The following is a 15,249-nucleotide window of genomic DNA, read 5'->3' on the forward strand; positions in this document are numbered from 1 at the left end:
TAGAAATAAAACTATCTGGAGGATTTTCCCATAAAGGAAATAATCAGCTTCAGAAGAGCAATGTTTGTTAGAATCGCTGCAAGGGTGGAAAGGGTCGAATTCCCACCCCTTGACTGCTCTGATCCAGTTAATTATCACTCCTGCTGATGCAATTTGTGTTTTTAAAAGCCTGCACAGGAACTTTTAATCTCACATGTATTTTGAACCTTTGTACAATGCAGCATCATATATTCATAAGGCCTCTACAACGAAAAGTAAATCAAGGCACTGGGTTTAAACCCGTTTATCTCTCTTCTCTCGGTCATGATTTCCAGTCATTCACAAATAGCCATCTAATAACACTTATGACTGCACACTATTTGTTTTTAGTACCAATTTTTTATTATAGTGTTTGAGTTTGCACTCTTTTAACACGAGGAGAGTTTAAACCTGAAACCTAAAAATGACACACGGTTCTCTATGTACAGTTTTAATTTGGTGTTAAACCTTATGATATTTAAAACAGTATATTAAGAGAAATGCTGCTGTATTACATTTCAAGCACTTTGTAAAAAGTCTTATGTTTTGCAGAAGGGAACACCCTATCTGCAGTTGCTTCCAATTGACAGAAAGACTGCTGAGATGTCATATAGTGCTGTTCTAGAAATTCAATATCCCGGTAAAACAGACCTCACTCAAAAGTTAGCACTTCTGCCAACACTAAACAAATAAGAGTTGTGCTATTTACCTTTCCCTTTTTTATGAGCATATTTACAGAGTTGAGGGGAAGTATAATGTGCACATGTTTGTATAAGACAAAGGGAGAAAATTATACCGACACATATAAAAAGCAATTTCTATTTTTACATTTTAAAAAAAAATATGTACAGGTCCATCTAATCCATTTTCTGGTCACATGCAAGTGACCTGAGTGACTCCATCTTCTTGGTCAAACTGCCCATCATCTAGTTCCCTTAGTATGCCATCACTGCTGCTGAATCCGGCAAAGCTTTCAAAGTGGACTGCTCTGTCCCTGGGCCAACACTCTGCAGAAGGCGATAGATGAAACTCATCCGTAGCTTGTGTATTTTGTGCAGGCTGGGAAGTAGCTGTGTCTAATCCAACACTTCTGCTGGGAGCCTTTCCCTTTTCTTCTCTAAGTTGCTTGGTGGATTTCTTCTGAAACGGGGAAAAAAAAGAATATTTGAATTAAGAGTTCACAGAGGAAGGGAGCTGAAAGAATGTGCACTTGGATCTGGGAACAAAAGAATCGGGATGAAATGGCTGAATATTTGCAGAATTTACAGTCTGGTCCCACGCACTGGTTTCCTGTGCAGTGATAGAAACTTTGACATCTATTGTCTGAAGCGAAAGTTAGCTCCAATTCTGGCATGCAGTTCCCCATCCCTGTCTTCATAATTATGTGTGGCCAATGCTGGGTAAAGCCAAGTTCCCAGGAGTTTGAAAAGCCTTTAGATGCTGTGCAAGTGAGCTACGGGGGGGACCCTGCCAAATAATAACTTTGCACCATACTCTTACATTGTAACAGGGACCAAAAATTAATGCAACAGGCAAAGAATCTCACACTCCCAACACCCACTGAAGCTTTCGGATAAAGAATCCTTAATTTGGTCCTGTCTGCATAACAGGCTGGGGCTCAAAAGCATATTTTTGTGATGCTGGAGATGCCGCGATTTTGACCTAGAGGGTTACTTAGAATAATTCTCCAAAGACATTCTTAACCAAGCAGAACATAAAAGTAAGCTCTCAGAGATACGACTTGGATCTGCATTAGGAATCTAAATCAATATTTCATAGCCAGTACTTGAACTGGTATCGGAGCCTCAGGAGCATGACGTGTGTGATTAGAGCATTGCTCTTCCCACTGGAAAATTGTTTTCCTGTAGCCTCTGTTTAGGGATGCGGGTGGTGCTGTGGGTTAAACCACAGAGCCTAGAACTTGCCGATCAGAAGGTCGGCGGTTCGAATCCCCGCGACAGGGTGAGCCCCCGTTGCTCAGTCCCTGCTCCTGCCAACCTAGCAGTTCGAAAACACACCAGTGCAAGCAGATAAATAGGTACCGCTCCGGCAGGAAGGTAAACGGTGTTTCCGTGCGCTGCTCTGGTTTTCCAGAAGCAGCTTAGTCATGCCGGCCACATGATCCGGAAGCTGTACACCGGCTCCCTTGGCCAATAAAGCGAGATGTGCGCCGCAACCCCAGAATCGGCCACGACTAGACCTAATGGTCAGGGGTCCCTTTACCTTTATCTAGCCTCTGTTTAGCACTGGGTGGGAAATTCTAGGAATAAGATTTATCCTCATCCCCTTTCCCCCTGAACTCCATGTCATCTACAAAGTCTAAAAACGCCTGGAGAAGACCCATCGAAACCGATGAGTCCCATTTATTTCAATGGGCCTATTCACAAAGGCTGCAATCCTCAACCCCATTTACTTGCGAATAAGTTTCCTTGCATTCAGTGGGACTTACTTCTGAGTAGACATGGTCAGGGTGGCCCTGTAAGCTTGGAGCCTTTGTCTCATCAAAGCGCCTATGGTTTATTAAACAGCATCATTTGCAAGGCGCCACAACGCGGGCAACTTTAGCAACGTAATGGCAGCTGCTAGCTATAGGAGACTGCGATTTGAAAAATCCTTCTAAAGGATCTGAATCAAAAGGGACGGGTGAATCTTTGAAGCACAGAAGAGGAGGGCCGTCTGTCTCTGCCCTAGGGTTTAAATATTCTGTGTCAAATAGCCCTGGGGGTGGGGATCTGCAGTTGTTTGACCTTTGCAGCCTTTGAGGTACTGAGGCATAAGGTTGCTGTTCTGTACCCTCTCTTTGATTTCGTTGTAACTGAAAACCTCAGACTCCTGGACTAGTATGTGGGAGGTATTTGCCAGAATGGGGCAGCCAGTTGATATCCCTCCTATGCAAAAACAGGGCACATTAAAGTACGTAAACGTTATGGGAGTTCTTAAATGCTGCCTGTGCTGCTTAGCTTATTACATCTCTGGAAGGAAATCTCCCAGAACTTAATATTACTTCGGCATGTAATGCAGTAGAGGTTTAGCCAGAGCCAAGGTTTTTAAACAGAGCTGCTCCCCCGATCACATTTCTTTCCTTCTTCTGTTTTCCTCATTATAAAAAAGCAGCGAAGGAAGGAAACAGGGAGAGAGAGGGCTGCCAATTCACTGAAGATAATTTTAAATAAATGTTACATTACTGTAATCTAGTTATTTTGTTTTAGGTTATTTTTTAAAAAAATAAAATAAAAGTAGGAATAATAAATTTCTTAATTGGAGGGGGCGGTTTGTGCTTGATGCCTCACATTTTAATCTTAAGTCTCTGAGGATGTTATGCACAGAAAGTTGTTAAGGCAATTGTATTAGCACACTGACCTGGGAGCAAACCCCACTGGGACTGAACTGCTGAGTAAACTTGCATTGCACTCTAGGTTTAATAGCTTAGAAGATAATGGATAATGTTAACGAATGTGCCTTTCTGGAGCTCCTTAAAAGGACAGTTTTTCTTGAATGTCAATTTAATAATTTTTTTAAAGTTAGCACTTAATGTTAAAAGAAAAGTTTATGCTAACTTAGATCCAACGCAACTTGGTTGATATCATTGAAAGGAATTCAAAAAGTCATGATGACTTAAATCCCACTGATTTCAATAGGACCTATATACTGGGAGTAAGCCCCACTGAATTAATTAGTACTTGTGAGTAGGTATGTGCAGGATCGCAGTGTAAGTGTTGCTAACTTTTTCTGGGCACATCCAGAATTTGCCTTGAACAAACTGAGGAATAGGAGATGTTTTCTATTGCACATGCCATTCACCCTGAATCAGTGAGAGCAACGCATGGGCCCATGGAAACAGGCTTTTGTGCATGCATGGACTGAGAACTGGATGCACTAGACAGTTGCTGCTTGCATGTTTCTGATGCCCGAACAGGAATAATGTGCAGCCATCTCTGAATGCTTTGATCAGAGGCGGTGTGCAGCAGTTGCGGCAAAGGGTACATTTCGTGCTGGGGATCGTTAGGAAAGGAATAAAAAATAAAACTGCTGATTTCATAACGCTGTTATTCAAAGCTATGGTGTGACTGCATTTGGAGTACTCTGCACGGTTCTGGTTCCCTCGCCTCAAAAAGGATATTGAAGAATTGGGGAAGGTTCAAAAAAGGGCAACACAAATGACTGAAGGGATGGGGAAACAGTGTTTGGGACTTTTTAGTTTAGAGCAGGGTTTCCTAAACTTGGGTCACCAGCTGTTTATATATTTTTATTAAATTTTCTGTTTTACAATTTGGAATATTCATTTAAACAACCTTAAAATATCACTGACTTCCCTTCTTCACTTTCCATGGTACATTTTGCATATAAATCCCTGCATATTTTACATAAACAAAAACATTCAATTTCCCATTATTACATCCATCAAAACTTGTATACACGGCTGAATTTATCTTAACGCTGCCAACGTTTTCAAGTGTGCACAATTCCCCCCAAAATATTCAATAAACATTTTCCAATCTTCTTTAAACGTATGTCCTCTTATTCTGTGTTAGGTCCTCAAGCAGTTTAAGTTGTCATTCTTCTTTAGCTGGGACCTCGCTCGTTTTCCATTTTGGGCCTGACAAAACACGGGCCGCAGTAGTCGCCAGCTGTTTTTGGATTACAAATCCTAGCTAGGGATGATGGAAGTTGTGGTCCAAAAACAGCTGGAGCCCTAAGTTTGGGAATACATGAACCTCACTGCCAGAGGTTGCATTTAAGGTATCCATAACAGTAGCTTGTAGGGAAGCCCTGTTAAGGAAAATGTTAATAAATTAACATTTTCGGAGCTAGCTGACCTGACTGGAAGAATCCGCGACCAGAAAGAAGAGGAGTTTCAAGAGGACTGGAGGAAATTTAAGGACTATTTGAATAAATATTGTAATATAAAAAATTAGAAATTACTGGAAAGAAACAAATAGGCCTAGGATTAAACTAAGTTATAATTAAATAAATGGGATTTAGAATGTTAAGAAAAGTGACTAAGATGAACTATAATTGGAAACTGTTTATTTAATAATGATATTGGAAAGCTGTTACTTTTAATTACAAGGAAACTCAGAAGGGAGGGATTTGAGGAAGTCAACCAAGATGTTTAAAAGGTTGGATTTGTGAAGAATGAAGTTTGTTGTTATTGTTTATCTGTTTATTGTTCTCTTTTTTCCCCTTCTGTTTTTGTGTATCATTCTGCTTTGTGGTTTGTGTTATCCTTGTGGAAAATCTAATTAAAAATTTATAAAAAAAGAAGAAAAAAAGAGAAAATGTTAATAATAACCCAGTGATCTGGCTACGGTGACTATGGAGAGAGCGCAACTGCAAGCCGTGGGGCCTCTGCCACCACACCCTGCCCAGGCAGCAGCAAAATAGCCAGTGTGGTTTTTGCACAGATACTCCTCGCAGGGAAATTACCCAGCTGGACGACGGATCATCTGAGGTCAGCAACTGCACAAACTATTCTGAGCCCTTTTAACGTCTTTTTTCCCCAACCCGTGAGGAAACGGATAATAGTCTGTCGCACAGCTCATCCTAGTCATTGCGTAACCCCACACAATGTGCTCCTTATTGTGGAGTGGGGGGGAGGAAACCTCTGTCGCTGCTGCTGGGGTTATAATGAAGTTCTTTCTTTCCCAGACACAGCCCCAGGCATAATTTGTATGCTTGCCCTGGATTGCAGTGGAATGCCAAATGGTTTTGCAGAAAATTCAACAAAGAATCTAAGGGTGGGGGAAAGCTAGGGGTTGTTGTATTATTATTATTTTCTAAGTCTACACAGTGCTATCTTAGCCTATTTGTGAAGAAGCAAGTTTAAAGAAGAGAACAGGAGAAAAGTTGGGCAAAGTCCTCTGAGCCAACAACTCTGGCTGAGGCTTTAAACTCCTCTTGCTCAGCCATGAAGCACAGTGGACGCCTGCAAACCACACAGGCTAACTTTAACAGCCACACCTGCATCTTTCTGTTCGCTCATACCTACTCAGATCATCGTTCTTACCTCAGGCGTCTGAGCAGCTGGGCTCCACATAACAGGCCTCTGGAGGAAAACAACTTGCTTTGTGGCCAAATTTCCCTCGCTGAAAAATGAAAGAAGCTGCTTTTAGAACGTTTGCTTATTAGTTAATTAATTACAGATGCCAAACCGCGAGGCAGATGTCCCTATGAAGCAAATAATAAAACGGTCTCTGAAGTACAGTGGTACCTCTGGTTAAGTACTTAATTTGTTCTGGAGGACTGTTCTTAACCTGAAGCACCACTTTAGCTAATGAGGTTTCCCGCTGCCACCGGAGCACGATTTCTGTTCTCATCCTGAAGCAAAGTTCTTAACCCGAGGTACTATTTCCGGGTTAGCGGAGTCTGTAACCTGAAGCGTCCGTAACCTGAAATGTATGTAACCTGAGGTACCACTGTAGTCTACTGCAGTTAACACCAGACTCAATTCGGAACCAGCAATTCATTTAAGATCAAAAATTATAAATGGTTAATCTGCAGAAGCTTCTATTGAGGCACATGATAATCTTACTGAACTCCTAAAGGATGTGGTCTCAACTAACGTAAATTCAGGTGACAAAACCATTAATTCCACAGGGTGTGACTGGTTCGACCATGATTGTCGTGGAAAGAAAAAAGATCTTAGGGACTCTTGCAGAGAATATAGGAAGGTGGGTCTTAAGTCGTATCTTGAATTTAAAAGAGAATATAAAGCACTGTCAGCAACGAAGAAAAGGCCGTTTGAATATATTTCCTGGTCCTTACTATTAAACGCTTCCTTAAAGAATGATGCTAAATTGTTCTGGCAACTGGTTTCCCCGCCTTTCCACCAGGTGAAGGACCAGGTGCGCAGCCTGGGAGTCATTTTGGACTCACAGCTGTCCATGGAGGCACAGGTCAACTCTGTTTCCAGGGCAGCTGTTTACCAGCTCCATCTGGTACGCAGGGTGAGACCCTATCTGCCCGTGGACTGCCTCGCCAGAGTGGTGCATGCTCTAGTTATCTCCCGCTTGGACTACTGCAATGCGCTCTATGTGGGGCTACCTTTGAAGGTGACCTGGAAACTACAACTAATCCAGAATGCGGCAGCTAGACTGGTGACTGGGAGCGGCCGCCAAGGCCACATAACACTGGTCTTGAAAGACCTACATTGGCTCCTGGTACTTTTCTGAGCACAATTCAAAGTGTTGGTGCTGACCTTTAAAGCCCTAAACGGCCTCGGTCCAGTATACCTGAAGGAGCATCTCCACCCCCATTGTTCTGCCCAGATGTTGATGTCCAGCTCCGAGGGCCTTCTGGTGGTTCCCTCACTGCGAGAAGCCAAGTTACAGGGAACCAGGCAGAGGGCCTTCTCGGTAGTGGCGCCCTCCCTGTGGAACGCCCTCCCATCAGATGTCAAAGAGAACAACAACTACCAGACATTTAGAAGACATCTGAAGGCAGCCCTGTTTAGGGAAGCTTTTAATCCATGATGTATTACAGTATTTTAGTGTTTTGTTGGAAGCCGCCCAGAGTGGCTGGGGAAGCCCAGCCAGATGGGCGGGGTATAAATAATAAATTATTATTATTATTATTATTATTATTATTATTATTCATTGAAATGTGAGAGACTAACTTAGGATCAGTTTGTGCCCCGTCTCACCCACATTATCAATCTATTCCAGCTGCGGGAACCTCTGGTCCTCCAGATGTTGTTGAACTGTAGCTCCCATCACCCCTGGCTGTTGGCCATGCTTGCTGGTGCTGATGGGTGTTGCGTTTTAGCAACATCTGGAGGTTGCAAAGTTCCCAACCCCTGGCCTCCACAGTCCACACACAAGAACACAGCCCATCTCATTTTAGTCACATTGGACAGTGCTATCATTACCAATTTTGACATGCAAGGTTATGTTGTTGTTTGAAAGCTGCTTTTAATCTCCCCTTTGTTCCAAACCAGCTGTCTCCTTCACGCCTTAGTTTTCTCCAGGGTAAGATATTTTTCCTGCCAGATGTCAAGTCAGGAGATGAGGCTCTCTGACCGGTCTTGCCCACCGCTGAAGCTCTTCTTCTTCTTACTAATCTAAGCAGAAACTTACTGACGCAATGGCTACGGTTAGCCAGCTTTCTTTCTTTCTTTCTTTTTTAAAAAAGAGGAAACTTACTCCTTAACTTAAAGAAAACAAAAGAGATTATTGTGGACTTTAGGAAATGTAAATTGAATATTTAGCCACTTATTACTGAGGGGAAGTGCGTGGAACAGGTCTCAGTGTTTCAATTTCTGGGAATGGAGTTGAGAGATGACCTAACCTGGGGAGAAAACAGCAAAGACCTGATGAAGAGAGCACAGGAGAGGTTATATTTTCTGAGAATCCTCTGAAAAAACAATCTCTCAAAGGACCTGTTGATGGCATTTTACCATTGTACTGTGGAGAGTGTATTAACTTATGGTCTGTGTGTGTGGTTTGGGAGCTGCATGGCCAGGGAAAAAACAATGCTGTCCAGGGTTGTAAAGACTGCAGAGAGAATAACTGGGTGCACTCTTCCCACCTTAGATCAAATCTATGCTGCCAGGTGCCATAAGAAAGCTGCAGAGATAGCGCAGGATAGTACGCACCCCAGAAATGATCTCTTTCAGCTTCTGCCTTCTGGAAGAAGGTATAGGGTTATAAAGACCAGGACTAGCCGCCTTAGAAACAGTTTCTATCCAAATGCAATTCTGGTTTTAAACGCATTATAAGGAGTCTCTATAGTATATTGTATTTTAAAATGGGGTTTCAGAGTTTTTAGGGGTTTTTAAATGTCTTATGTAGATTTTTCAATTTCATTGTTCTGTATGGGACAATGACAATAAAGATATCGTATCGTATCGAAAACTGGCTGCATTCCCCAGTGGTATATCCACCGACCACCTAGATACAAGCTGAATTTTGTCTCAAAGGGCTGCACATAAGGGGGGGGGGAGGATTTCAACAGCTTTTTAAACTTGGGCAGACAGCATGTTCATGCCCTGAAAATATTTTGCCTGTGGAAAAAGATCACATGAAATTTCCAGACTGTAAGGGGAACTTGATGCCACATTCTTCTGATGGCCCCATCAGTGCAAGCATTTACCGTATTTTTCGCTCTATAAGACGCACCAGGCCATAAGACGCACCTAGTTTTTGGAGGAGGAAAACAAGAAAAGAAATATTCTGAATCCCAGAAGCCAGAACAGCAAGAGGGATCGCTGCACAGCGAAAGCAGCGATCCCTCTTGCTGTTCTGGCTTCTGGGATAGCTGCGCAGCCTGCATTCGCTCCATAAGATGCACACACATTTCCCCTTACTTTTTAGGAGGGGAAAAGTGAGTCTTATAGAGCAAAAAATATGGTATTTACTTGCCAGATGGAACAACCCCACTCCTTCGCCCTCTGCACTGCCCCGGGGTCTCTCCTGACCCTCCAGAGTAAGTTTGGGGCAGGCATGGGGGGTAGGGCTGGGCGATAACTATTTGCCAACGTCATAATATACCGCCAGCCAAATACTGCGATATGGCGGTACAGTCATACCTCGAGTTGAATGTGCTTTAGGTTGAGCGCTTTTGGGTTGCGCTCCGCGGCAACCCGGAAGTAACCCGGAAGTTTTGCCACTCGTGCATGCGCAGATGCTCAAAATGACATCACGCGCATGCGCAGAAGCGGCAAAACGCGCCCCGCGCCATCGCGTCTTACGTTCCATTCAGGATGGGAACGGGGCTCCGGAACGGATCCCGTTCGCATCCTGAGGTACCACTGTATATCACAATGTCAGAAAAGAGCCCATGTCCAAGCAGCGGCGGATGAGGCAGTGGTGCCAACCCTCTGTTTGTAGGCCTGCCTCATCCGCAGCCTTGGCACGGGCAGGGACAGGAGCAAGCCTCTTCCTCCCTGGATGAAGAAGCAGCCCATTGGCACCTCCCCTCACCCATCCCAGGGTGGCGGAAGGCAAGGGAGACTGGCAAGGCTCAGCTGGGGGGCAGGAGTGCTTCTTCGAGCCTTCTTGCCCCCCAGCTGCGGAAGCCCCATGTCCCTTCAGCGTGCTCAAGCCAGAGGGACATGGGGCTTGTTGAAGCAGAGGGAGGAACAAGCTGGCGGTTTCACTCAGGGGTACATCGCTGGTGAAACCGCCACTGCTCCTGAGTCCCTCTGCCTCCAGCGCCTGGCTGCAGTTTGTTTTTCCCTCAGCGTGCTGGACGCTGGTAGCAGAAGGACTCAGGAGCTGTCATGGCGGTCTGCCCCTAATACCGGTCCTGGGCGATATATGGGTACAGCTGTACCTCGGGTTAAGAACTTAATTTGTTCTGGAGGTCCGTTCTTAACCTGAAACTGTTCTTAACCTGAGGTACCACTTTAGCTAATGGGGTCTCCCGCTGCCACTGCACGATTTCTGTTCTCATCCTGAAGCAAAGTTCTTAACTCGAGGTACTATTTCTGGGTTAACGGAGTCTGTAACCTGAAGCGTCTGTAACCCAAGGTACCACTGTAGATTATTGCACAAGCCCAAGGGGGGGGGCAGTTGTGCTAGCAGGAGTCCTTGAGCTGCCTTCTGCTAGCGTTCTGGGCTAGATGAATTCAGCACTCTGTCTTGAATTCAGGGTCCAGGAAACAGCAATTTGGGAATTCTGTGGAGAGCAGCTTCTGAGAAAGGGACATTCTCAGAATTGCCTGGGTGTGTGCTCAGCTTAGCCATATGCTATCCCCTGAGTCACAGCTGCTATTATTTTTATTATTATTTTTCATTTTCAACTTTAGTTGGATGTCACCCAGTTCATAAGTTTGGAATTTGCTAAGGAAGCCAATGTTACATGTCATTCCATCAAGCATCTGGAGTTGAGGACTCTTAAGTCATTTAGCCTGCCCACAGAATTATTACAAAGCCTGTAGAATTAACTAGAACACCACAGTACACAGAATACAATGTGCTTTAATGCACTTAATTCTATCCTGGATTGTACTGATCTTTACTTAAAGGTAAAGGTAAAGGGACCCCTGACCATTAGGTCTAGTCGTGGCCGACTCTGGGGTTGCGGCACTCATCTCGCTTTATTGGCCGAGGGAGCAGGCGTACAGCTTCCGGGTCATGTGGCCAGCATGACTAAGCCGCTTCTGGCGAACCAGAGCAGCACACGGAAATGCCATTTACCTTCCCGCCGGAGCAGTACCTGTTTATCTACTTGCACTGACATGCTTTCAAACTGCTAGGTGGGCAGGAGCAGGGACAGAGCAACGGGAGCTCACCCTGTCGTAGGGATTCAAACCGCTGACCTTCTGATCGGCAAGCCCTAACAGTGCCACCCGCGTCCCTTTACTTTATCTTTACTGATATTGTGGTAAATGGCTACAACTCTTATCATCCCTGATCACTGTCTACTTTGGCTACGGCTGCTGTGAACCGTAGTTCAATAATGTTTAAAGGACCACATTTGGCTTTGGTATTTGATGTATCGCTAGATCTTAAACTAAGACTTCTCCAACAGAAAATACAATTTAGAATCTATTGGACTCCCTTAAATTTGTATAAGAAAAGACTATCTAATGTAGCTCTTTGTTGGAGATGTAATATGGATAATGCTTCTTCGAAACATATGCTTTTACTGTGTCCCACACTCATTAAGTTTTAGGAGAAAGTGCTGGACTCTACAAGCAAGACACTTGGGGAAATTTCTAAGATTTTCAGAGGTGAATGTGCTCTTGAACTATATACCCATTGTATGGAAATTGACAATAGGACAGCGAAAATGGATTCTACGTGCACTAATGGTGACCAAGAGACTGATACTGGTTAATGGGAAAAATAGAGATATGATTCCCCTTTAACAATGGCTTGATAACACTGGGAACATATGAATGGACAGTTTATAGACGCAGTCTTTCTTTGGATTAATACAATGTTATTTGGAATGAGTTTACACAGAATGGGTTAGGCTACTGACTATTATATGTCTATTAGGATAAAAAGAATACATAGATCTGTATAACAATGCACGGAAATGTAACAGCATTTTGTCTTTCTTTTTTCATTCTCTCTCATTCTTTTCCTTCTTTCTCCCCCTTCTTTTTTAATCTTTTTTACAAACGAAATTCTCTTAATGAAATATTAATAAAAACAGTACCAAAAAAAGCATTTTGAGGACCGCATGTTCACCACCTCTAAGCCAGACGCTTTTCACAAAAGCAGTTTCAGCACTTCTATCTGAACACAGAAATGGGCTTAAGACAAACAGCAACACACTTTGTGAATTGCTGTGACCAAAATCATGTCGCTTCTGTTCTCCATCAATATACGCAAAGCAACGTTTTCCTCAGCAAGGGCACTATGCATTTAATTAAGACAGTCCAGTCCACCATATTTAAAGATTCTAGCTCCAAGCACCCCTTCCAGGCCTGGCTTGAGTGAAGCTGAGTTGACCCCCAAAAGATGAGAAACACAGGAAGGTCTTTGTGGAAATTTGCATACGGCACAATTCAGCTTACCCTTTGGTGGTTCACTTTCTAGCAGCATGTCAGAGAGAGGAGAGGCAGGGTTAGTAAAGTGTTAATGGAAACACGCTGATGTGCATTTTGCATGGGGTTCCTACATATAATAATAATATATTACTTATACCCCGCCCATCCGGCTGGGTTTCCCCAGCCACTCTGGGCAGCTCCCAACAGAATATTAAAAACATGATAAAACATCAGATATTAAAAACTTCCCTAAACTGGGCTCCCTTCAGATGTCTTCTAAAAGTCAGATAGTTGTTTATTTCCTTGACAACTGCTGGGAGGGCATTCCACAGGGCGGGCGCCACCACCGAGAAGGCCCTCTGCCTAGTTCCCTGTAACCTCGCTTCTCGCAGGGAGGGAACTGCCAGAAGACCCTCGGCGCTGGACCTCAGTGTCCAGGCTGAACGATGGAGGTGGAGACACTCCTTCAGGGGGAGGGCCACAGCTCAGGGGCACAGCAGGTGTTTTGGAGGCAGAAGGTCTCAGGTTCAATGCCTGGCAACTTCAGGCAATGTCCCCTACCTGAAACCCTGGAAAGTTGCTGCTGCCAGTCTGTGTAGACAATACTGGAGTAGATGGACAAATGGTCTGACTGAGTATAAAGCAGCTTCCTCTATTCCCACATAGCCTGGATTACTGATTATAGTTTTGTAATCATTAATTGTAATTGTTAGGAGTGAACTTCTTTTTAATTATTGTTTGCTGATACTTAATTTCATTGCGCACTAACGGATTATTGAATATTATTTTATTTGATGTAAGTTGTTTATTTTTAACTTATGTTTTGCATTAGATAATAATAATAATTTAAATAATAATCTTGTTATTTGTACCCTGCCCATCTGGCTCGGTTTTCCCCAGACACTCCAGGTGGCTTCCAGCAGAATATAAAAACTAAATAAATGGATCAGATTGTTATAAGGTGTGTGATATTTGTTGTTTCTTCAGCTTGTAAACCGCCTTGCGTAGAGTAATATAGAAAGGCGGTTATGCAAGCTAAAAGTGGAATGAAACGAAACCGCCAGCTGCTGTGAACCCTATTACCTTTCCCCCTTAGGGATGGAAAGGAGGGAAACAATTTGGCCCACCCCATTCCTGCAGGAGAGCCAGTGTGGTGTAGTGGTTAAGAGCGGTAGACTCGTAATCTGGTGAACCGGGTTCGCTTCCCCGCTCCTCCACATTCAGCTGCTGGGTGACCTTGGGCTAGTCACACTTCTTTGAAGTCTCTCAGCCCCACTCACCTCACAGAGTGTTTGTTGTGGGGGAGGAAGGGAAAGGAGAATGTTAGCCGCTTTGAGACTCCTTCAGGTAGTGATAAAGCGGGATATCAAATCCAAACTCTTCTTCTTCTTCTTCTGCGACTCATATAAATGCATAACAGAGGCATAGCTGGGGGGGCGTGGGGGTGGCACTGGGGCAGCCCTTACACCACGGGGCCTGCAGTGTGCCCGAGCCATGCGTCTCTCCTGGGAGCGACGTAGTGGCTCAGTTGCCAGCAAGCTCCGCCCTACCCAGGCGCCCAAGCAGCTAGCTACACCGCTGATGCATAATGTGCCATTATGATACTAAACTCAGTCCTTGCAAAGATAGTGCACGACCCAGGCTGCGTACAAATTTGCGGCTTAAAATGCAGCAGGGCCGTTATCCCCTGTTGCATTTCAAGTCACATTTTTATGTTGTTGCAGACACCTGAGCAGGGGCGGGAACGCCTTCACTTTATGCCCATTACCTGATTTGTTTCCCTGTACCAACTCCAATTCACGGAAGCAGTCATCTGAGCATGTGCAACAACTGCCTGCAATGTACACACCTCAGCTCGACCATGGCTTCCGTTTTTTAATCAGATGAAAGCTGGTTTGAAGGGAAGCACATCAAACAGGAGTATTTTTTCGAGAAGCTGCAGGATACCTAGGGACAGTGTCTAATGTCATACATAGGTAAAGGTAAAGGAACCCCTGACCATTAGGTCCAGTTGCAGACGACTCTGGGGTTGTGGCACTCATCTCGCTTTACAGGCCAAGGGAGCCGGCGTATAGCTTCTGGGTCATGTGGCCAGCATGACTAAGCCGCTTCTGGCAAACCAGAGCAGCGCACAGAAACGCCGTTTACCTTCCCGCCTATTTATCTACTTGCACTTTGACGTGCTTTTGAACTGCTAGGTTGGCAGGAGCAGGGACCGAGCAATGGGAGCCCACCCCGTCGCGGGGATTCAAACTGCCGACCTTCTGATCGGCAAGCCCAAAGCTCAGTGGTTTAGACCACAGCACCACCCGCGTTACTTGGCTTCAAATGCCAGCGGTGGGAGTGCGCTCGAGCTGGAGTAAACGTTATTGTGTACACGGCCAGGTCAAGTCAATCATTTCAAAGTTCAATTCATTTCATCGAGAAAGGAAGACTCTGAAATTAATCCAAATTGTTAAGCTTTGGCTGGATTAAGTCAGGCAATCTTCAAATGTTTATATCCTCTGCAGGTATAATTTTAGCATCTTTGATGATACAGAACAACATTTTTATTGGATTCCCACAGGAAAACTAGCTTCTGTATTAGTGATTAAGGAAGCTGTGGTCTTGCCTACAGACCAGCAGTCAAGGATATGCAAAGGAAAGAGGGGGTAGGGTGGCAATTGAAGAGGAAGTGAGAAAGAGCTGGTTGGGATTGGAGGGGGGAGAGATCAAAGGGGCACAGTGCTCAGGATGGAAGGCAAGTGAGCATAATAAAAATAGCAGCAAGAGTATGCAGAGAAAAATGG

General features: G+C 44.3%; 2 protein-coding genes across 4 annotated transcripts in view; one reads left to right on the top strand and one right to left on the bottom strand.

Annotated features, from left to right (window-relative positions):
* Positions 1-15,249, top strand: part of COQ10B (coenzyme Q10B) — a 376,006-nt gene that overhangs the window by 64,571 nt on the left and 296,186 nt on the right. The window lies entirely within an intron of this gene.
* Positions 359-15,249, bottom strand: part of RFTN2 (raftlin family member 2) — a 54,278-nt gene continuing 39,387 nt past the window's right edge. For 2 of the 3 annotated variants that reach the window (XM_083629710.1, XM_083629709.1), the window contains 2 exons: positions 6,026-6,104; positions 359-1,158 (listed from right to left, as the gene is read on the bottom strand). In XM_083629710.1, coding sequence (XP_083485836.1) covers positions 892-1,158; positions 6,026-6,104 — 346 coding nt within the window. In that variant the 3' untranslated portion in view covers positions 359-891. The remainder of the gene's footprint in view (positions 1,159-6,025; positions 6,105-15,249) is intronic. The other variant, XM_083629711.1, reaches the window with a different exon arrangement.

The sequence above is a fragment of the Podarcis filfolensis genome, assembly GCF_964270895.1.
Source record: "Podarcis filfolensis genome assembly, chromosome: 1".
NCBI lineage: Eukaryota > Metazoa > Chordata > Lepidosauria > Squamata > Lacertidae > Podarcis > Podarcis filfolensis.